The sequence below is a fragment of the Somniosus microcephalus genome, chromosome 3 (assembly GCF_052327205.1).
Source record: "Somniosus microcephalus isolate GS21.2 chromosome 3, FLI_Smic_1.0, whole genome shotgun sequence".
Lineage (NCBI taxonomy): Eukaryota > Metazoa > Chordata > Chondrichthyes > Squaliformes > Somniosidae > Somniosus > Somniosus microcephalus.
This window is the reverse complement of record NC_140989.1, coordinates 183,320,490-183,344,809: the sequence shown is the minus strand read 5'-3', so window position 1 is coordinate 183,344,809 and position 24,320 is coordinate 183,320,490. Positions and strand designations below refer to the sequence as shown.

At 41.5% G+C, this 24,320-nt stretch overlaps 1 protein-coding gene across 2 annotated transcripts in view; it reads left to right on the top strand.

Moving 5' to 3' along the window:
- Nucleotides 1-24,320, top strand: part of igf2r (insulin-like growth factor 2 receptor) — a 211,196-nt gene that overhangs the window by 105,036 nt on the left and 81,840 nt on the right. For both annotated transcript variants that reach the window (XM_085982001.1, XM_085982000.1), the window contains exons 25-29: nucleotides 811-989; nucleotides 2,979-3,066; nucleotides 6,069-6,290; nucleotides 12,761-12,891; nucleotides 23,957-24,060. In XM_085982001.1, coding sequence (XP_085838127.1) covers nucleotides 811-989; nucleotides 2,979-3,066; nucleotides 6,069-6,290; nucleotides 12,761-12,891; nucleotides 23,957-24,060 — 724 coding nt within the window. The remainder of the gene's footprint in view (nucleotides 1-810; nucleotides 990-2,978; nucleotides 3,067-6,068; nucleotides 6,291-12,760; nucleotides 12,892-23,956; nucleotides 24,061-24,320) is intronic.

Genomic DNA, 24,320 nt, shown 5'->3' with positions numbered 1-24,320 from the left:
ATTTCATTACATGATATCCATCTGGAAATTAAATCCTGACAGGCCACCTAGCATCCTCGATCTGTTTCTATATCTTCCTTTTAATGAATGACTGCTGACTTTACTCCTGCTTGTTCTGGCTTCACCTTGCTAAGTTACTGAGACCCAAGCACAAGTCCTTACTTGATGTGGCACTAGATTAAGATTTACCTTTTAAGTATTGCCTTCCTCATTCTTGGAATGTGGTTTAACCTTTAAATCCTTATTGCTCCTCCTAACCCATTATTTGCTTTGATTTTGGAGTGTTTGGATATTATTTTTCCTTCACTAAGCATAACTTGCCTTTTTGGCTGTGTCTCCAAAAGGATAATTCTTATCTAGAAGTCTTTGCAGCACAATGGGGGAATATATTTCAAATTTATTCGGACAGTGTCCTGGCTCTCTTTTTTCCCCGATTTCGATAATGTGTGGGGAGAGTAGAGTACATTGAGTGCAGGACTAATGCTAGCATATACAATACTTGTATTTGTCTTAATACAAAAAGAAAATACTGCAGATGCTGGAAATCTGAAATTAAAAAAATGCTGGAGATACTCATCAAGTCAGGCAGCATCTGTGAAGAGAGAAACAGAGTTAACGTTTCAGGTCGATGACCTTTCGTCAGAACTGGAGGTCTGCAAAGACTGATGTTTGCCATCAGCAGCTTGTCCAGCTGAGATCTGCAGATTCCTCCAATTTATACAAACCATTGTTCTGAAAAAGATCTCAAACCTGTGAAAACAAGTTTGTAAGCAGAGGATGCATTTTAAATTGAATGATATTGCTCTACAGGTGGTGCTATAGGATCTTGTGTAAAGTATGCTGATAAAAGCCAGAACTTAGGCTACATTCAGATGAGTCCACAGGCTGGGACTGATGGTTCCCTTAGTATTGTCTATCTGAACGGTGATAAATGCAAAGACAATCAGCAATATTCTACACGTATCCTCTTCCAGTGTGATGAAATCCCAGTAAGTTTTTTTTTTAATGCATTAGTATGTATGACTGTCACACCTAACCATGTTTTAACCATTGTGGGAAATGCACAGAATTGTTTTCATACGCAGTGAATGATCCAACTTGGAGATGCCATTTGATATTAACATTCAAAGCCTGGTTTCTAGGAAGATGCCCTGATTTTTATTGCAGTTGAGAAGTGTTCTTGTTTGTCATGTAGGTATCTGACATCGTCAGCAACCCTTGACCATGCTCGAGTCTGAATCAAGCTATTCAAATCTGCGTTAGTACAGGTAGACTACCCTTTATCCGGACTTCCGAAAACCGAAACCCTCTAAAAACCGAAGGTTTTTTCGTTCAGCGTAAGTCGTGCGTACGAACGAAAAAACCGTCGGTTTTTAGAGGGTTCCGGTTTCGGAAGTTCGGATAAAGGGTAAGTCGTGCGCACGACCCCCCGCCAACCGACCCCGACAACCGCCGACCCCGACAACCGCCGACCCCCCCGCGGACCCCGACAACCGCCCCCAACCCCGCCAGCCCCGACAACCGCCGACCCCCCCCCCGCGGACCCCGCCGGCCCCGACAACCGCCGACCACCCCGCCGGCCCCGACAACCGCCGACCCCCCCGCCGGCCCCGACAACCGCCGACCCCCCCCGCCGACCCCGACTGACTTACGCTGAGCGTCAGCGTAAGTCGTGCGCACGACCCCCCCCCCCCGACCCACCTTCCGAAATCCGAAATTCTCCTTTATCCGAAACTCGGCTGGTCCCGAGGTTTTCGGATAAAGGATAGTCTACCTGTATTTCTGTTTGCCATATATAGGGTGCACACTCTTTTAGAACACAGCCCACTTACCTATGCGCAAGGAACCTGGGTGCAAATTGGTAACGGCTAAGGTTTAAGGACTTGTATATGCTTGCAAAGTTACTGCTGTATATACTTGCAAAGATACTGCTGAAGTTAAACTGGTTAAAACTCTAGGTCATCAACACAGTTCATTCTGCTTGTCTAAGTTTATTTATTTTCAGTGTTTTTACATAACCCTTTTAATGCTGCAGTCCCCAGTACACTCGCCTCCAGCTAGAAACGAGGGTGAACAGGCATTTTGTTCAGCTGACTGAGCATATCCTCCCTGCCATGCTAATTTGCATCTACTAGGTAGTAGCAGAAACTTAATGAAACATTTAATACATTTTTAGATTCCACATGAATGTTGAGGCTGCAGGTTCAATGTGAACCAAGCACATCTGGCTGTGCTGCTAAGTTCTGTCAAAGTTGGTTTGTTCTTGGGCATATGAAGATAACCTTTAGGGTTTCATTCCGATGATTTTTCTTTGTTTGGGGAGGGGAAAGGGGAATTCAATTGCTCTCTGCAGTTTCATAGAATGATACAGCACAGAAGGAGGCCGTTCAGCTCATCATGCCTCTGCCGGCTCTTTGCAAGAGCTCCAGTTAGTCCCACTCACCTGCTCTTTCCGCATAGTCCTGCAAATCTTTCCTTTTCAATTATATATCGAATTCCCTTTTGAAAGTTACTATTGAAACTGCTTCCACCATCCTTTCAGGCAGTGCATTCTAGGTCATGACAACTTGTTGCGTTTATATAAAAAAAAACAAATTAGTCTCCTCTCCCCTCTGGTTCTTTTGCGAATTACCTTAAATCTGTGTCCTCTGGTTATTGACCCTGCTGCCAGTGGAAACCGTTTCTCCTTATTTACTCCATCAAAACTCATAATTTTGAACATCGCTATTAAATCTCCCCTTAACCTTCTTTTCTCTAAGGAGAACGATCCCAGCTTTTCTAGTCTCTCCACATAACTGAAGTCCCTCATCCCTGGTACAATTCTGTATCTGTTTCTACAACAGGTAAACTTTGTTCTTGATAAGAGAAGAAAATTGTTGGTAGCTGTTGTTAATCACCATTGCATCAAATGCACCTTTGGGAACAGAGTTTTCTTACTGAAATTTAAGCTAACAGTTGTATTCTGTTTTTCACTGTAGGGTTCCCCAGTATTTGAGGAATATGAGGAGTGTGAATTTCTTTTTGTGTGGAGAACTCCAGCTGCGTGTCCAATTCGCAGGGCCCAAGGTAAAAGTTGGTGTTTAGCCAATATAGCCGGACCTGAGAATAAGCACATGGCGAGAATTTATAAGTTTAATTGTATTCCTGTTAAGGCCACTCATCCCTGTCCATCAGGGAACGGCTCCATAGGGAACCTTGAGATGCCAGTCAGGAGGTACGCAGGTCAAAGGTCAATGTCAGCTAGTGCTGGTTTTCCTCGATCAAGCCTTTTGATTAGCATCCAGCTCAGCCCTGTAAATCTTTGATATTCCCTGTAGAGCTGCAAACTTAGTTGAAGTAGGAAGAGCGGCTTCCTGGTGCAAGTGGGGACATGAGGTAAAATTCCATCTCAAAAATGAAAATAAAACCTAGATGGTTTTAAATTGGCTTTCAGTGTGTAGATTGGAATGATGCTGAAAATGTATATCATAGAAATTCACAGCACAGAAGGCCATTCGACCCATTGTGTCCGCTGGGCTTTTTGATTTAAAAAAAAAAAACCCTTCAGGAGGTACTCTATTATTGAACTGTGATGATTGCTTTGTGCAAATTACCAAATTGGAGAGAGTATTCTGCTGATTCATCACATTAAGAGTATTTAATGTGAGTGAAGAGTGCTGCCCAGGGTTCCCAGTCATGTCATTTGAAGTGGAAAATCAGGGAGGTTCTACTGGTCTGCTGCCTAAGTGGCCATTCTTCACTTGGGGCCCGAGATGTTGGCAGGCTATTTGACTTGGTGGACATCACAGCTCAGCAAATCATGTTTTTCTGGGGGTCATCTCTTCTCTCTGCAACCCCCAAGCCAAGATCGGTTATAATCCCCCCTACTGTGATGTACAGATGAGGGGATGGTACCTAGTCACAGACTGAGAACAAGGAGTAAGTACCATATTGGATGGTACATTTGGCCACTGAGACTTGCAATGACTGAATCATTGGAAAGAAAGAGTGTCTCTTCAGCACAAGTCTTTTGTTTAAAAAAGGGAAAAAGTCACGCTTTATTCTGCTTGTATTTCTCCAATATAAAAAAGTTGAAGCATAAAATATACTCCATGGAATATAGTACTAGTTCCAGATCACAAATTACAGGTAAGGAAGGCCATTCAGTGCATCTCGGGTAATCCTTACAGAATTGCAGCATCCAATTGGTAAACAATTCAAGTTTTTGCTTCCACTATTGGCCTGGATTTTCTGGGACCTATGACTGCATGCTTGAAAACCCAGAACTTGCGATCTGTCAAGAATCTTCTTGACATCCTCTGCATCCCCAGGAAATGGACATCTGCTGGCAGAGTTGGGCTATTTGCCCAACTCTGCCCAGCAAATGACCATGAAACTCTTACGCCTGGTAAAAGGGTGAAAATAATTATTACATAATTTTTAAAATCATTTTAACATTCAAAAACCTTTAAAATTAGTTTGTTATTTTTGGCCTCTTAAATTTTATTTTGAAAAATAAATTTAAACATTTTTGTTTTGAATGTTTAATGAAATTGTATTTAAATTAATTTTAAACATGTAATTTTTAAAATTTCAATGTTGTGTACTTGTGTTTTTTGGGTGATTCTTATTAAGCTTATTGGGATTCCGTACATAAATGGAATCACCATAAGCATAATGGGAATCAGTTTTCTGATTGGTTGGGCCGGCCCACATGATCCCAGGGGTGCTTTCGCCCCGGGGTACATGGGCTTCTACGCAGGCCTACGCGTAGAGGCCCAGGAGCGCAAGTCTCCGTGGATCCAGGACCATCAGGTAGGTGCGTAGATGTATTGCAGTTTGGAGGGATCTGCCTGTGGGAAGCTTCCGACCGCAAATTCCGGCCCATTGTATCTGGAAGCCCATTCCATGTGTTGTCACTTTGCTTGCAGAACTTAATCAGTCCTAAATTTACCTATTACTAGTTTAAAACCTACTTTACTCTTATTTAATTTGGAGTAATTTTCTGAGTATCTTTTCCATACAATTTACAATCTTGTATGCTTCTCCAAGATCATCTCTCGCGACGTCTCCTTTAAGGCAGAGGAGCCTAAGTTTCTCCTGTCTTGTAACCGAGACCTTTGATACCAGGATGAGCCATGTGGCTCTTCTAAGCACTGTCTCCAGTGTTTGAGTGTTTCCCTTGTGTCTGTGACCAGAGCTGGATGCACTACTCAAACAGCGTCAGACCTGAGCACGGTACAGTTTAATCATGATGTCCTCTGACTTGTATTCCACTCTTTTGATGATATAGTTCAGCATTCCATTGCTTTGCAGATTGCTGCTCTGCATTGATTGGACATTTTAAGTGCTTAGTTTACAAAGACTCTTGGGTCATTTTCAGCTTCATCCTTGGCTATTTCAGCACATTTCATAGACTGCGGTGTCTTGCCCAATTTTCTTTCCTGTGTTTGGATAATTTACATTTTTCTGTATTAAATTGTATCTACCATTGTTCTGCCTACTTGTACATTTTGTCCTGCTTGTTCCATCATTTCTGGGCTGCCTCCTTTGATTCCAGTACCCCTTCTAATTTTGGTGGTATATCCAAGTCTGACCAGTTTGCGTTGAGTTTTAGAATCTAAGTCATTGATGTAAATTACAAAGTATAGTTGGCCCAATACCAATTCCTGGGGCACCCCACTCGGCACCTTTTTTGTTTCTTTTCTCCTCCCCCCTCTTAACACCTAACAAGTACCTGTTGTCTTTAACCCTTCAGCCAGTTTCTTGTCTATACCCAAGATACCCTACAGTGTTGATTTTAACTAAGAGTATTTCATGTGGAACTTTGTCAAATGCCTCAGGAGATTGAGGTGCAATATATTGTAGGACTTACCACAGTCCACTCGGGATGTTAATTCCTCAAAGAAGTCAAAGACCCTGGAATACCTGTGGGGGTATTGGAGGAACTACTAAATACATTTAGAGATTCTGATAACTATTGCAGAAGTGGTTTCGGTTATTTTAACTGCACTGTACCGCTTTTATGTGGAGTATTTTTATATAATGTAAAGACAGAACACTAACCAGAAATGTGCTTTCTCCTCTAGGTGAAAATTGTCAAATTAAGGACCCCAAATATGGTTATATACTCGACCTGCACCCGCTTGCTAAAGAGGATCAGCAGGTGAAGGTTGATGACTATATATATTACTTCCGAATATGTGACCAATTAAGAGGATTGTACTGTGGAGCTAATTCAACCAGTGGGGCAGATGCGGTTTCAGCATGTCAGGTCAAGGAAGGAGTTTCTACTATCCAGAAGATAGCAGGTATGTTTTCCGTTTCAATATGAAGTGATATAAGTTAGATGCGACTTTTTTTAGGAAGGGATCTATTAACCCCTTACAAAGCTGGATGGGAATATAAGTTGTGAGGAGGATGCAAGGAGGCTTCAAGGGGATATAGACAAGCTAAGTGAGTAGGCAAGAACATGGCAAATGGAATATAATGTGGAGAAATGTGAATTTATCCACTTTGGTAGGAAAAATAGAAAAGCAGAGTATTTTTTAAATGGTGAGAAATGTTGGTGTTCAGAGGGACCTGGGTGTCCTTGAACACGAATCACTGAAAGTTAACATGCAGGTACAGCAAACAATTAGGAAAGCAAATGTTATGTTGGCCTTTATTACAAGAGGATTTGAGTATAAGAGTAAAGACGTCTTACTGCAATTATATAGGGCCCTGGTGAGACCACACCTGGAGTATTGTGTAGAGTTTTGGTCTCGTTACCTAAAAGGATATACTTGTCATAGAGGGAGTGCAGCGAAGGTTCACCAAACAAGTGCCTGGGATGGAAAGATTGAGTACACTAGGCCTATATTCTCTGGAGTTTAGAAGAATGAGAGGTGATCTCATTGAAACATACAAAATTCTTACAGGGCTGATGCAGGGAGGATGTTTCCCCTGGCTGGGGAGTCTAGAACCAGGGGTCACAGTCTCAGAATAAGGGGTCGGCCATTTAGGATGGAGATGAGGAGAAATTTCTTCACTCAAAGGGTTGTGAATCTTTGGAATTCTCTACCCCAGAGGGCTTTGGAGGCTCAGTCGTTGAATATATTCAAGACAGAAATCGATAGATTTTTGAATATTAAGGGAATCGAGGGATATGGAGGAAGTGGAGATGAGGTGGAAGATCAACCATGATAATTGAATGGCGAAGCAAGCTCGAAGTGCCAAATGGCCTACTCCTGCTCCTAGCTCATGTGTTCTTATGTACCCTAGTTTTACTTAACATAAGCAATGCTTTTAATAAATAAGTAAATAGTCAAGCAATTTTTTTAATATCCTCCTTCCTCTTTTCTTCCTTCTCACACCTGCCCCCCCCCCCCCCCCTTCAAAAAAAAGAAAACCCTTGGCACTAGAGGAGTATGTGTAATGATACATTTTTAGGTAGTTTATAATGAAAATGATCTCAACTTCATTAAGCAGTGGGTGGTTTGAATGCCGCAAGCACGACTTGGTGTATGTGAAACAGTAACAATAGGCTTAATGATAGTACTGAAATATTGCAGTACCAGTTTCCCAGCAGAATACAAAGGTAATGCAGGGCTGTTAGATTGAAGCACTAATTGGTTTGAGATCTTGGCATTTACTTGCTAATTATCAAAGCATAGTCAGAGATCATTGCTCACAGATTTCATCAGTTTTACAAAGGCCATGTTCTTTGCAATGGGAAAAAAAATACCCAGCAAAGGTGATGTGCAGTGTAAACTGCTCTATCTCACTTTTCTAATGCTTCCTTGCCACTTAACTACTGAAGAGGTACATAATTTGTTTGTCTATGTTTGTTGTCCATTCTTTCCTTCAACGATCTCTTGGGGTATCCAAATGACATTAGGAGGATAATATTGCAACAAAGGGTTCCCCAGTAAATCTCCCTATGTGCCAATTTTAGTCGAGCAGCTTGCAGTATGATAAAGTGCAGTGGGCAAAGTCAAATGTATAAAAGTACTTAAGGAAGCACTTCTTAGAGAGCCAAAACATTATGTTCTATTTTAGTTGAGGATGTGAATTTAGTTCTTCATGTTGTTTGGACAGCGAGAGCTCGCATAAGATCAAATGTATCCATGTGCAGAACCGCAACTATTCACTGGTGGTATCCTATATAATCAGAATTTTTAAGATCTGCATTTATAGACCATCAAGTCTGGGTTCACTAAATTGAAATTAATGCAGAGAATCTTTATGGATAGGATCGCATTCAATTAGGCTTGTCTGAGTATGACATCACCAGTAAACATGAGAGTTGGTTGTTGAAGGTCTAAGCAGATTATCAGAACTCTGCCCACAAATAGTTTAGGAAGTTCTTGTTCATTTCCACTAGATGTCTTCATGTGCCTTTTAAATACAGTGCTGCACGTATGTGAAACACTGACAGAAAAAGACCAGCTGGTCCATTGAGTCTGTCCCATTCAGCCGTGTTGCCAGTAGGCAATGTGACCCCCACTGACCAGCGACCATGTAATCTCCTGGGAGAGACAAAAAGGATGCCCAAAAAAAAACTCAGTCAGTTCAGGGGATAAAAGAATTCTTAAACTCCTCTCCAACCCTCAAAGGTGATCAAAAGCAAGTTCCAGGTGATATAATGACCGAGGTCATCACCCAACATCCCACCTCTTTTTATGCAGCCATATCGGCTTTCTCCAGGACCTTGTCCAACAACAATAACTTGCATTTATATAGCGCTTTTAAAGTAGTAAAACGTCCCAAGGTGCTTCACAGGTGCGTTATGAAACAAAATTTGACGCAACCAAATAAGGCGATATTAGCGCAGATAAACTTGGTCAAAGAGGTAGGTCTTAGAGTGTCTTAAAGGAGGAGAGTGTCAAAGGTTTAGGGAGGGAATTCCAGAACGTAGGGCCTAGGCAGCTTGAAGGAACAGCTGCCAATGGTGGGGGGATGAAAATCGGGGCTGTGCAAGAGGTCAGAGTTGAAGGTGCGCAGAGATCTGAGGTTTGTAGGGCTGGAGGAGGTTACAAAGATGGGGAGAGGCGAGGTAATGGAGTGATTTGAAAAGAAGAATGAGAATTTTTAAATCGTGATATTGCCAGACCGGGAGCCAATTTAGGTCAGCGAGTACTGTTGAGAATGGTGAACGGGACTTGGTGCGAGTTAGGCTGCGGGCAGTAGAGTTTTGGATGAGCTCAAGTTGATGGAGGGTGCAAGTTCAGAAGCCGGCCAGGAGAGCTGTTCAGCTGTCGTCTTTGAATGTTTGCGCTGAATCTGCACCCACTACATGGGCCAGCAACCTAATCTGAAGGTCAGTGGGGGAAAGGAAAGCCTCCTGACATACAACCTTTGCTTACACAACTTCTACACCTTCTGATGCAAGGTCATCAACCATCAATCTGTTTCTCTCTCCACAGATGCTGCCTGACCTGACTATTTCCAGCATTTTCTGTTTTTATTTCAGATTTCCAGCATCCGTAGTATTTTGCTTTTGTGCACGTGTCCTCTTGTTCTCATACTTAATATATTAAGGAGAAAAAAGTGGCAGGCAGAGAAATCAAGGGTTTAAATCAAACATGGCCACAGTAAATAATAATTCTAAAAGACCTAACAGTTTAAAAAAAAAAAAAAAAAAAAAAACAAGCCTGAAGGCTTTGAGTCTTAATGCAAGGAGCATTTGTAATAAGGTGGATGAATTAGCTGCGCAAATAGAGGTAAACGAATATGATATGATTGGGATTATGGAAAATGGCTCCAGGGTGGCCAAGGCTGGGAACTCAATATCCCGGGGTATTCAATATTCAGGAAAGATAGGCAAAAAGGAAAGGGGATTAACACAATTGAAAGGAAGGATATTAGCTCTGATGATGTGGAATCTGTATGGGTGGAACTGAAAAATACCAAGGGGCAGAAAATGTTAGTGGGAGTGGTATATAGACCTCCAAACAGTAATGCGGAGGTCGGGGTTGGCATTAAACGGGAAATTAGAGAAGCGTGCAATAAGGGCACAGCAGTTATCATGGGTGACTTTAATCTACATATAGATTGGGCTAACCAAATTAGTAACAATACTGTGGAGGAGGAATTCCTGGAGTGTATACAGGATGGTTTCCTGGACCAATATGTCGAGGAACCAACTAGAGATCAGGCCATCTTAGACTGGGTATTATGTAATGAGACAGGATTAATTAGCAATTTTGTTGTCCGAGGCCCCTTGGGTCAGAGCGATCATAATATGATAGAATTCTTCATTAAGATGGAGAGTGAAATAGTTGACTGAGACTAGGGTCCTGAATTTAAATAAAGGAGACTATGATGGTATGAGGTGCGATTTGGGTAGGATTGATGGGGAATGACACTCAAAGGGTTGATGCTGGATGGGCAATGGCAAACATTCAAAGATCGCATGGATGAACTACAGAATTTGTTCATCACAATTTGGCATAAAAATAAAACAAAAAAAGTGACTCAATCGTGGCTAACGAGGGAAATTAGGGATAGCATAAGATCCAAGGAGAGGACATATAAATTGGCCAGAAAAAGCAGTAAACCTGAGGATTGGGAGCAGTTTAGGATTCAACAAAGGAGGACAAAGGGATTAATTAAGAGGGGGAAAATAGAGTATGAGAGTAAGCTTGCAGGGAACATAAAAACTGACTGTAAAAGCTTTTATAGATATGTGAAGAGAAAAAGATTGGTGAAGTCAAGCGTAGGTCCCTTGCAGCTGGAATCAGGGGAATTTATAATGGGGAACAAAGAAATGGCAGACCAATTAAATACATACTTTGGTTCTGTCTTCACAAAGGAGGACACAAATAACCTCCCAAAGATGTCGGGGCACATAGGGTCTAATGACAGGGAGGAACTGATAGAAATCAGTATTTGTAGGGAAATGGTGTTAGGGAAATTGACAGGATTGAGGGCTGATCAATCCCCAGGGCCTGATAATCTACATCCTAGGGTACTTAAGGAAGTGGCCCTAGAAATAGTAGATGCGTTGCGGGTCATCTTCCAAAATTCGATAGACTCTGGAACAGTACCCATGGATTGGCGGGTAGCTAATGTTACCCCACTGTTCAAAAAGGGTGGTAGAGAGAAAACAGGGAATTACAGACCGGTAAGCCTTACATCGGTAGTGGGGAAAATGCTAGAGTCCATTATAAAGGATGTGATAGGAAAGCACTTGGAAAAAAGTGACCGGATTGGACAAAGCCAACATGGATTTACAAAAGGTAAATCGTGCTTGACTAATCTACTAGAATTTTTTGAGGATGTAACTGGTAAAATAAATAATGGAGAACCAGTGGATGTGGTGTATTTGGATTTTCAAAAGGCTTTCGATAAGGTCCCGTATAAGAAATTAGTGTGTAAAATTAAGGCACATGGGATTGGGGGCAAGGTATTGACTTGGATAGAGAACTGGTTGGCAGGCAGAAAGCAAAGAGTTGGAATAAATGGCTCTTTTTCCGAGTGGCAGGCAGTGACTAGTGGGGTACTGCAGGGATCAGTCCTCGGACCCCAGCTATTCACAATATATATTAATGATCTGGATGAGGGAACTAGATGTAATATCTCCAGGTTTGCAGACGACACTAAGCTGGGTGGGTGTGTGTGCTGTGAGAGGATACCGAGAAACTCCAGGATGATTTGGACAGGTTGGGTGATTGGGCAGAAGCATGGCAGATGCAATATAACGTGGATAAATGCGAGGTTATCCACTTTGGTGTCAAAAACAGGAAGGCAGTAGATTGGGAGAAGGGGAAGTGCAACGAGACCTGGGCGTCCTTGTGCACCAGTCGCTGAAAGTAAGCATGTAGGTGCAGCAGGCGGTTAAGAAGGCAAATGGTATGTTGGCCTTTGTAGCGAGAGGGTTTGAGTACAGGGACAAGGATGTCTTGCTGCAGTTGTACAGGGCTTTGGTGAGACCACATCTGGAGTATTGTGTGCAGTTTTGGTCACCTTATCTGAGGAAGGATGTTCTTGCCATGGAAGGAGTGCAGTGAAGATTCACCAGGCTGATACATGAGATGGCAGGAATGATGTATGAGGAGAGATTGGGTCGATTGGGCTTGTACTCACTGGAGTTTAGAAGAATGAGAGGGGATCTCACCGAAACTTATAAAATTCTAACAGGACTAGACAGACTAGATGCTGGAAGGATGTTCCCGATGGTCGGGGAGTCCAGAACCAGGTGTCACAGTCTAAAGATAAGGGGTAAGCCATTTAGGACAGAGATGAGGAATTTCTTCACCCAGAGAGTGGTGAACCTGTGGAATTCTCTACCAAAGAAGGTAGTAGAGGCCAATTAATTAAATATATTCAAGAAGGAGTTGGATATATTTCTTAAGGCTAGGGGGGATCAAGGGCTATGGAGAGAAGGCAGGAACAGGATACTGAATTTGGACAATCAGCCATGATCTCATTGAATGGCAGAGCAGGCTCGAGGGGCTGAATGGCCTACTCCTGCTCCTATCTTCTATGTTTCTATATTTCTATGATCACAAAGTTTGCAATTGACTAGGTCCAGAAACTTGTTCTCAAGTTTCTTTGTGAACCAGTTCTATAGATGAAAAGCAAAATCATATTCATTGGGAGGGCAATTGCAATTTTCTTTGACCACAGACGGGACTTAAGCTGTTGGGGATCATTTAATTAGCGTAACAATCCATATTTCACCCAGTTTTAAGGTGTCATTCTGGTTATTTTAACCAGTTGCTCTGTCCTGATTGTAATTGAAACTTGGTGTTAAAATTACCTAATGTATTATGTTTACCATGTCTTTTTTTAAAAGGACGCTTTACCCAGAACTTAACCTATGAAGATGGATTGATAATGATAAACTACACCAGAGGAGAGGTTTGCCATAAAATTTATGAACGGTCAACAGCCATCATGTTCTACTGTGATCACAGCCAAACTCCGGTCAGTGAAATAATATTGCACAGCGATTTAAAGCTGCTGATTAATTTTATATTGCATGAGGTTTACAAATGCCTCTCTAGACATAAAGCCTGATTTCATTTAAGAATATGCCTCGTATATAACACTATTGTAACATACTTACTCATTTTTGAAGTGCTAAAGTCAGTTTTCTTTCTGTATTGTCTAAATTTAAAACAAATACTTCGCGTAAGAAAAAATAATGACTGATTTTAACATCTCTGGAAGCCCTTCATATTTGAATAAGAAATCTTCTGGCATTATGTCCATGGTTGTTAAAGTTGCACTTTTATGACATTTACTTTTCCAGCTTACTTTGTTGTACAAAACTTTTTAAAAGTGCAAATTGGAACTTTACCATGGAGTATTTAGATGTGTAAGTTTTAATCTTTTTATAAAAAAAAAAAAAAAAAAATCTATAAAAATTGATCTTAACCAAACAAAGAGGTTTCTTGTATGGCAGGTACATGAATTGGGTTTCTGCCTTATCTCCTGCCATTATGTAACTGCAGAATTAAAATGGCATCTTCATTTACTATATGTTAACAAGTGAAAACTGCTAATTACCATGGGTAAAGAATGTCACTGATGCATGTGTTCTTTGAGCAGGAAGTCTGTGACTCTTGTTTTCTGTGTGTAAATTTACCATGCTGCATGTTGCATTTTTGCTGACTTGCCCAAATTTCTATTTGGAGATTTGCCACCTTTTGAGATTCTGTATCGTACAATCTTTTTCCCTGTCAGTAGGTGCTCCTTCAATAGCCATCTTACCATGCATGAATGTTGTGATGGCTTTCATGGGTTAAAATAAAGGGCAATAATTATCTACCTGCGATCAAGTTAATATGGCCGCAACGCCGTCTGTAAACTTGCCAGTGAAATGAAAGGCGAATCTGCATGATCGTGGATGGCCTTTCTCTCAGTTCATCATCTTCTCAAAAGCGCAACACAGAATCCCACTTTAATTCTAAAACCTTCTGGGAAATACTCTCCCAAGAATGAAAGAACTAACTTGCATTTATGTAGCACCTTTACAGCCAATACAGTGCTTTTTGAAGTGTAGTCACCCACGTTCCCGCTAACCTGCGCCGCTGTCTTCCAGTCCCGCGCAGCCCAGGCCCGGCATTTCAGATGTGAAATTTCATGCATGCACGAAACTTTGGGCCGTGCAGGCCATTAAAGGGACCGCCCACCCCAAAAAAATTATGGGGAACATTGGTAGTTGCTGTAATGTAGGAATTGTGGCAGTCAGTTTGCGCACAGCAAAGTCCCAGCAGTTAAATAAATGATCAGATCACCTTTAGGTATTGGTTGAGGAATAAATTTCAACCTGGGTGAACTCTCCCAGCTGCTCTTCGAGTACTGCCATAGGATCTTTTACACCCACGTAAGAGGGCAGATAGGGCTTTAATTTTGTGGTTAAAACTGGCATCCGCACATGCGCCGTTAAATGCAGAAATCCGGAAGTTCTTGTCAGTGATACCCTGTTCCTCCACAGGGTGTGCTGTTGCAGTCTTCACAGATGGAATCAACATAGGAATCACTGATTTGGCGTGAACTTAAACTAATTACTCACTATTCTCACTATAAAGACCGATGGAAAAAGTTAAGCATTGTTCAGTCAGGAGTAACTGAGTTTTTAACAGCGTACTAAATCATAATTACTGCTGAACAACTGCTCTGGTCCTGAAAAATTAATTTTACAAGTTTGAAGTCTCATTCCCTCAAGAAAATTTAAATATTGCAGATTTTTAAAAATACATTTTTTTTAATGTTTGTTTTGTTATTTAAACTTCTCCCTTAATCCCATGTGAATGTCCCAATCTTTATTTTGCTTTCTGTACAATGACTTAAATATGATTTTATATTCCCTGCTTTTTACTTCCTGCTTTGCCATCTGAGAATTCTTCAATTTGATTAATCATCTTGCCTGCTGCTTGTCCTGTTCCTGGACACCACGGATCCCCTGTAGAAGGCACCAAATTCAAATTGACGTCTGAATAGACGAAGTCGATGCTCTAGAGCCCGCTAAAACTTTGTGGGCGGCTTTTTTCGAGTTCAAAGACGAGCATCAGTCCTTCGCCGTTGACTGCAAAATCCAGGACAATGTCTCATCTGAAAGAAGGCATCTCTGATAGTGCAGATTGCAGCAACATAAGCATGTCTAGATTATGTGCTCCTGTCTCTGGAGTGGAGCTTGAACCCACAACCTTCTGACTCGGAGGCAAAAGTGCTACCTCTGCTCCAAGCACTGGTCCATGCTGCTGACTTAATTGGAATAGGCTCACTCTGTACAAATTAAGCCTCCTCCCTAGTGAAACTAGCTTTAGAAAGGACTGTAACTTCTCGTATGGGACTCTGATGGGTGTTCTCAACTGCAGAAGAAACTGGAGAAATCATGGTGTGATAGAGTGAACAAGTCAGGGTTTCCATTGTCCGATGCATGCTCTGGCAACTCTGGGTCAGTAAGTGCTTAACTTTACATTTGAAGACCTGAACAAAATGTAACTGAGGGGCATCCACACATTGGCCCAGCAATGTGCAAAACTGACGCTCCATGTTAATTCTTTGAATTGATATGGAATGTTGTAGTCTGACAGCATGTGTGCTTTTACTATAAACATGCTTATGCTGCTGTAATTTGTCATCTTGTGAAGCTTAATTTTTTCAAACTGGAGTCTCTGGATCCTGGATCTACAGTTTTCTGTATTTGCTTACTCACTAGCACATTATTTCTATTGCTGCATACTAATAGTTTTCTGCATTGCACTGTTTTCCTTTGTGTAGCTGACATTATCTTTCAGAAGTTTGGATGGGGTTATTAGCACGTTATTATTTACAGATATCGCCCACATAATGTTTTGAATACCATTTTTGTAAAGGACTGAAAGCATGATCACTTCTCCCTGCAGTGTTGTACAGAATGAATTTTCTGTCTTGGCCAGCTTTCCACTTTGCACCCATCGTACTCTTGAGATGATCCAAAACTCTGCTGCCCGATTCCTGACTCGCACAAAGTACCTTTCAAACATTACTTGTTGATTTACATTGGCTCCTGGTCCGGCAACGTCTCAATTTAAAAATTCTCAACCTTGTTTTCAAATCCCTCCATGGCCTCGCCCCTCCCTATCTTTGTAACCACCTTCAGATCTCTGCGCTCTTCCAATTCTGGTCTGTTGCGCATCCAAGATTTTCTTCGCTCAGTCATTGGTGGCCGTGCCTTCAGCTGCCTAGGCCCTAAGCTCTGGAAATACCTCCTTAAACCTCTCCACCCCTCTAACTCTTTCTCATCCTTTAAGACGCTCCTTAAACCCTAACTCTTTGACCTATCCTAATAGCTCGTTATGTGGCTCTGTCACATTTGTTTTACTACGTTAAAGGCGCTATAAAAATAAGTTGGTTCACATCCCACACATGGAGAACTCGTCCATGGGGCATGAGACCTGGAAAAGTTGATCTTCATTTGAAGACCGCTTTACAATATTCGAAAATCCCATGAGATTTGAAAATTTAAAAGATCGAACATGCTTCAGTCTCTCCTGTTGTCTGGGTGTCAGTCTAAGGACCAAGTGTGTTCTCCCATCTTGGCCTCACTGAGCTTGTGTTATCTGCTCCTTCCTCTACATCTACAACTCAAGGTAGCTTTTGTTTCCTGATTTAATGGCTGTAAATGTGTTAATTTCTGATTAATTTGGCAATGCCTGGCTTTCAGCAGCCCACCACTGCTAGAGTTTACTTTTTTTTTTAATTGGAGCAATTAAAATGGCTGCTCCTTCTCTTTCAATAAATAGCCTCCTGCAGCGGCTCTGATCAATCATCTCTCCCACTGTGACCATGCTAGCACTCCCCGAGCTTCACTTTAAACTTTGGGGAAAAAAAGTAACTTTTTGGAATAGTTGCAATGTGCTTTCTGCCCTCGTATCCAATGCTGATTCTGGGCCTGATTTTAAAACGAAGAATGGCTCAAGAATGAATTTTCATGAAAGGTTCCAGCACTACTGTTTTTTGTTTAAAAGAAGTGGTTTTAGCACTGGGCCGGTACTGAGTTTCTCTGGTAGGGTGAACTTTGCAGGGGGAAGAGAGTTTTAAGAATAATCACTGGATTAGACTGTCTGTCTTCCTTCAGCCCATCACCATAACTGTTCTTTAACTTCGGAGGAGGATTTTCTTTACAGTCTGACAATCGGGGTGTGATAGTCACTCACTGGGCAGATGTAAGCTTTCTGGAACATTGAAGTTGACAACTTTCACAATTAGACCACCTTTTCCTGTCATTTTAGCCAGTGATTTTTCTTGTAGTAACCGCATCCAGGCTACACCAACAAAGCAATGAACTATTGGAAATGTGGCGAGCTTGGTGCCCTTAAGAGGAAAATAGATGGGCCATCTTGTGGTTGGTCTATCTCAAAATAGGTTGGATTTGATCTTGGCACTGAAATGAACAATTGTTGTCCGTGTCCAGTTCATCCTATTTCTGCATCTTGTGATTCAGACACTGCTCATCTATGCAGCCTAGTTAATCTCCCCTGTTGAGAGATAAAAGTGCATCACTTTTGAGCACATCCAGTTTGGACATTGCTGTCAGACTAAAAATGACTTCCTCAGAGGATGCAATTGCTGGACTGTATAATGGGTGTTAGTCGTGGGATTTCTTTTCTCTTCCAAACTTCCCTTTTCCACCCCTCTGCTCCCGAGGGTGCTGACATGCAGGGATACAAGATGATCTCCGTCTGAGTTCAGTTGGAGTCGAGCCTTTCACTGAGATTCCCCTCCTGAGGTGGTCAATTCCTGTTTGTTCCACATAGCCTCATCTCACAGCCAGAAACCTGAGATTTTGACATGGACAACATGTCCACTGCTAATTTTACTGCTTTAAGGTAATCATAGGGATGTTGGTCGATACTACAGCTAAGTCGTTGCAAAGAACTGCTCCAGCATGGTCATGATGGTCTGGCTGGAAAGCCAAAAACAATTGAGCTGAGTTAAAATTCAACACCGATAGGGATGGAAAAGTTAGGACAGTCATGGAGAGTACATAAACTGGTGTGAGAAATGGTAAAATGTCAGTGCAGTATGGAGTGCTCTTCTGAGATTGGGGCTGAGGTACATTGTTGGGGGAGAGTAGATGGAGCTTTAATGTGTATCAGTACATGCTGCACCTAAACTGGCACTGCTTGATGCAGACATTGGGTGCCCAAAATAGAAAGTGCCCTGTTCTGTAGCACTAACAACCCTCACGTAAAGCGCAACATTCACAAGGAAAAATGTATCAATAAAATTTGGAACAATGGTGTATCTGGGCATAGATTCTGTGATCGTTGGCTGTTAGACAAAATAGAATCCATGATGGAAAGTAATTGTTTGCAGTAGGACCTTCCTGAGGCGCGAGTTGGGTAGGATTGATTGGGGAATGTCAGTCAAAGGGTTGACGCTGGATAGGCAATGCCAAACTTTCAAAGACCGCATGGATGAACTACAGAAAATGTTCATCCCAGTTTGGCACAAAAATAAAACAAAAAAGGTGACTCAACTGTGGCTAACAAGGGAAATTAGGGATAGCATAAGATCCAAGGAGAGGACATATAAATTGGCCAGAAAAAGCAATAATCCTGAGGATTGGGAGCAATATAGGATTCAACAAAGGAGGACAAAGGGATTAATTAAGAAGGGGAAAATAGAATGAGAGTAAGCTTGCAGGGAACATAAAAACTGACTGTAAAAGCATTTATAGATATGTGAAGAGAAAAAGATTGATGAAGTCAAGCGTAGGTCCCTTGCAGTCAGAATCAGGGGAATTTATAATGGGGAACAAAGAAATGGCAGACCAACTAAATACATACTTTGGTTCTGTCTTCACAAAGGAGGACACAAATAACCTCCCAGAGATGCCGGGGAACATAGAGTCTGATGAAAGGGTGGAACTGAAAGAAATCAGTATTTGTAGGGAAATGGTGTTAGGGAAATTGATGGGATTGAAGGCCGATAAATCCCCAGGGCCTGATAATCTACATCCTAGGGTACTTAAAGAAGTGGCCCTAGAAATAGAAGATGCATCGCTGATCACCTTCCAACATTCGATGGAATCTGGAACAGTACCCATGGAGGGTCTAATGTTACCCCACTATTCAAAAAAGGTGGTAGAGAGAAAACGGGGAATTACAGACCGGTAAGCCTGACATCGGTAGTGGGGAAAATGCTAGAGTCCATTATAAAAGATGTAATAGCAGAGCACTTGGAAAACAGTGACAGGATCGGACAAAGTCAACATGGATTCACAAAAGGTAAATCGTGCTTGACTAATCTACTGGAATTTTTTTAGGATATAACTGGTAAAATAGATAAGGGAGAACCAGTGGATGTGGTGTATCTGGACTTTCAGAAGGCCTTCGATAAGGTCCTGCATAAGAGATTAGCGTGTAAAGTTAAAGCACATGGGATTGGGGGCAAGGTATTGACTTGGATAGAGAACTGGTTGGCAGACAGAAAGCAAAGAGTTGGAATAAACGGGTTCTTTTCCGAGTGGCAGGCAGTGACTAGTGGGGTACCGCAGGGATCGGTCCTTGGACCCCAGTTATTCACAATATATATTAATGATCTAGACAAGGGAACTAGATGTAATATCTCCAAGTTTGCAGACGACAAAGCTGGGTGGGCGTGTGTGCTGTGAGGAGGATGTCGAGAAACTCCTGTATGATTTGGACATGTTGGGTGATTGGGCAGAAACATGGCAGATGCAATATAATGTGGATAAATGTGAGGTTGTCCACTTTGGTGGCAAAAACAGGAAGGCAGATTATTACCTAAATGGCAATAGATTGGGAAAAGGGGAAGTGCAACGAGACCTGGGTGTGCTTGTGCACCAGTCGCTGAAGGTAAGCATGCAGGTGCAGCAGGCGGTTAAGAAGGCAAATGGTATGTTGGCCTTCGTAGCGAGAGGGTTTGAGTACAGGAACAAGGATGTCTTGCTGCAGTTGTACAGGGCCTTGGTGAGACCACATCTGGAGTATTGTGTGCAGTTTTGGTCGCCTTATCTGAGGAAGGATGTTCTTGCCATGGAAGGAGTTCAGCGAAGAGTCACCAGGCTGATACCTGGGATGGCAGGAATGACTTATGAGGAGAGATTGGGTCGATTGGGCTTGTACTCGCTGGCGTTTAGAAGAATGAGCGGTGATCTCATTGAAACTTATAAAATTCTGACAGGACTGGACAGACTAGATGCAGGAAGGATGTTCCCGATGGTCGGGGAGTCCAGAACCAGGGGACACAGTCTAAGGATAAAGGGTAGGCCAATTAGGACAGAAATGAGGAGGAACTTCTTCACCCAGAGTGTGGTGAGCCTGTGGAATTCTCTACCACAGAAGACAGTAGAGGCCAATACATTAAATATATTCAAGGAGTTGCATATATTAAGGCTAAAGGGATCAAGGGGTATGGGGAGAAAGCAGGGACCCGGTACTGAATTTGGATGATCAGCCATGATCGTATTGAATGGCGGAGCAGGCTCGAGGGGCCGAATGGCCTACTCTTGCTCCTATCTTCTATGTTTCTATGTCCTGGGGTGCATGTGTAAATTATCTTGAAATACAGTGGAGCTCTGCCATTGAGTGCACAATAATCCCATCAAAAGAAAAATATCCAAGGATGATATGACTTTGTTCATTATCTGACCTATACTAATAGGTTGTGGATATGCTAAGATTATTCAGGTTGAAGCATCACTGAGATTACAGGTTGTCGCAAAAATGTTTGTAAAATGACAATCCAGATATTCTTTAGCTGTGCTGTTTGCCTACACAAAAGTGACTGCACTTTCAAAAGTAATCCATTGATTGTAAATACTTTGGGACATCTTGAGAATGTGATGTCGTACTATGTAAATAAAAGTTCATTATTTCGTTCTAAGACTAGAAGTTTAGACTGAAATTTGGGGGGTTGGGGGTCATCATACAGTAGTAATTGTGGTGGCTGGTACTATAGCTCCCTTTGGGGGGAGTGCACTTTCTCTTGGATATTTCCAACTAGGTAAACTCATTGGTTTATTTCAATACCCATATGACAAGATGGAGTTTTGTTTTGTTCCTGCACTCCAAAGCTGTGTAATTCTATTAATTATTTATATCTATATGTTAATGTTAATCAGATATTATGATGTATTAAAATTCGTTTACTATTACATTGGCTATTACCGTTTGAATTCCCAGTATGTGGGTGCACCCTGCACTTGTACAGGAGAAAGTTCCGATCAGTCTCGCTCTAGCAAAAATAATCTTCAGCTACTGTGTGCTTATGAATTCAGGTCTCGTAGAGAGAAACGTTTAACTGGCCGAACCGGAAATGGCTGGTTACACATTTTTTGTCTAATTATTGCTGAATTTCTTAAAAGTACCATACTTAATGTTAAACTTGTACTGAAGTAAATATCCACAATTAAGTTATCCATTTACAGAGGCATAGTCTCTTAGTCACATTTGGGCTACTTTTTCAATGAAGTATAAAAACCTTTTATCATTCTTTACGTAGTGTAATTTTTACAATTCCGAAGTGATATCCAGAAGCCAGTTATCATTAAACTATGTCAGGTTAATTTCTTAAATCAGTTATTTGAATACCTGCTTAGCGTACTAATAAAGCATTCCAAATGTGACTACAGACTAGGGAGGTGAAAATATGACACTATCAGATGTTGAAGTCTTTTCTGCTAATCGGAAAGGAAAGGACTTGCCTTTTTATAGTGCCTTTCTCGACCTTGGGATGCCCCAAAGTGCTTTACAGCACTTGACATACTTTTGAAGTGGAGTCACTGTTGTAATGTAGGAATCGCGGCAGCCAATTTGCGCACAGCAAGCTCCCACAAACAGCGTGATGACCAGATAATCTGTTTGTGATGTTGGTTGAGGGATGAATATTGGCCAGGACACCGGGGATAACGTCCCCTGCTCCTCTTCGAAATAGTGCTGTGGGATCTTTTATATCCTCCTGAGAGGACAGACAGGGCCTCGGTTTAACACTTCATCTGAAAGAAAGCACCTCTAAACGGTGCAGCACTCCCTCAGTACTGCACAAGTGTCAGCCTGGTTTTGTACTTGAGTCCAAGTACTCTTTCCTGAACTTTAAGGATACGCTTGTAAAGCTCTTGCTGCTCTGAACAATTTTTGCCTGTAAATTCAACTGATTGCTACTATAAAACCAAAAAATAATTATTCCCCTACATGTGATCTTGAACTTCACATCAGTAAGATCCCATGTTTCAGCTCTCTGTGCTAATAGCAGCTGGGGTGGCATTGGGGTACCCCCAAACATTAGGTAATTGTGTGAAGCAATTAAGATATTTTGATATTTGGCACTTTTTTTATAAATGCAAGATTGTTTTGTACATTTGACTTCAGTGACCCTTGTCTAGGGAAGGGAAAATCTGGATTCTCTTTCCAATAAAGTGAGTGTGCATCACTATCAATTGACAGCAGGAACCAGTTCAGCTGCCATGTCAAATAGTCTGGGAACATTTCCTGGACTCTCTGAAGAATGGCATTTGGGAGAGGTATTAAAGGACTTCGGTGCCCCTGGATCTGTACCTCAGTGCAAACTAAGTAATTCTATCCCACCCCACCCCCTGGGCAATCAGTTGAGTTACGCACTTCTCTTCCATCCCGAATTAGATCCACTTTGTGAACCATGTTCTTTCTTAACTCTTACACAAAAACAAAAGTGTAAAACCAGGGAAGAAAATGTGCTGAATGCACCCCCCACCCCCCCCCCCCCCTAGCCCCCAGCATGATAGAAACAGTGAAAAATATATTCAAATATGAAGAATAGCAGCAAGTTGAAAGCATGTCACCATGCAGCATGTAGAAGAATAGATGTACTGTGTAAAAGGTTAAATTACTTGGGCTTAAGGAAACTAAACATTTGTGGATTTATAGCAATATACTATGCTAGTGGCATTTTGTGCCTGGTGTCTGGATTGTTCAAGACCATGAGAGAGGAAAGAAATAATGTAAAGAGAGACTACTTATCCAAGGGAAGAAACATTTCAGATATTGGGCTTTAGCACACACTGAGCACAAAGAACTGAGTGAGGAAATAAGATGCAAAGGAGGAAAGATGTAGAGCATGCTGAATTAGAGGTTGTAAGCACAGCCATATCTGGTGAGGGTAATGCAGGAAAAGAAACATGGGGATTTGTAGAGAACACATAAATATAAAAAAAATTAATTTGAGAGTAACTAGGGAAACCAAGTGGGAATATTTGCACAAAAGTAAATTATAGTGTGTGTTTTACAGGGAAGGGGACAGCATAAATAGGTTGAAACAAAAATGTGCTTCAGGATAGGGAAGGGATTGAAGTGTATGGTGAGAAGGTGGATAGGTGGGATTATTCCGAGGGGGCAAGTTTAGTTTGGCTAGGTAGTCTGCAGTTCATAAATATCATTTTGCTGTTGAAATGAGCTGAAATGTGCAGTTCTCTTTAAGCAGAGTTCAGCTTGTGCTCATCTACATAATGAGGGTTAGCAGGCTAATTGAGTGTTATCACAGCCGAGCCGAATACACTCCTTGCCCAATGCCAATAAATAAAAAAATAAAAAAAATAATGCCCTTAAAAGTGTCCGACACTGGATAGCAACATCAGGAATGGTAAATTGGCCAGAGATCAGCTAACTCATCACAGACCAATTGGGCCAGATGGTACTACTGAATGGTTTTTAATTTTTTTCGAGTACTTTGTTTTTCAACCCCTCATTCAAGTTTTTTCCCCTTCTGTTGGCAGACTTGATTCGGTCATGAGTCATGACATCATACTCTGAGCTGGTCTCGGTAAATCTTCTGCCATTTTATAGTGATAAAGCCATATGCAAGTGGCATACGGCTTGATTCAAACGTCACAACAGTTAATGCTTTGTATAAAACTCCCAACAGTATGATCCCCATTTTTTTTTAGTGAAATTACCAGGATAATGCATTGACAACATTATAAAATTACAAACCTCAGTTACACTTTGTTTAAAATGTAGGAGTATGTGTAAATTTACATTGTGTCCTCCTCTCGCAGGGCAAGCCAGTGTTTTTGAGGGAAACCCCAGACTGCACGTACATGTTTGAATGGCATACGTCATATGCTTGCCCACCATTCAGATCCATTGATTGCACATTAAGGTATGTTTGCATTTTCTTTAATAAGCTTTGTTAAAGTAGACATTGTTAAAATGTTTAAGTGTGATTGTTAAAACAAAAATTGATGTATGAGTTGTAGTCTGGACCCAAGTGGGGTTGCCTTGAATTGGAATGCTTGGTATGGTAATAGATAATATAACAGCAGGCAATGGTTCACCTATTCTAAGGGTGAAATGTTATTATCTTGTGCACAATCAGAAGAACCATTGTGTCTTTTACAAGGTTATGGTCCTTTTTTTAGA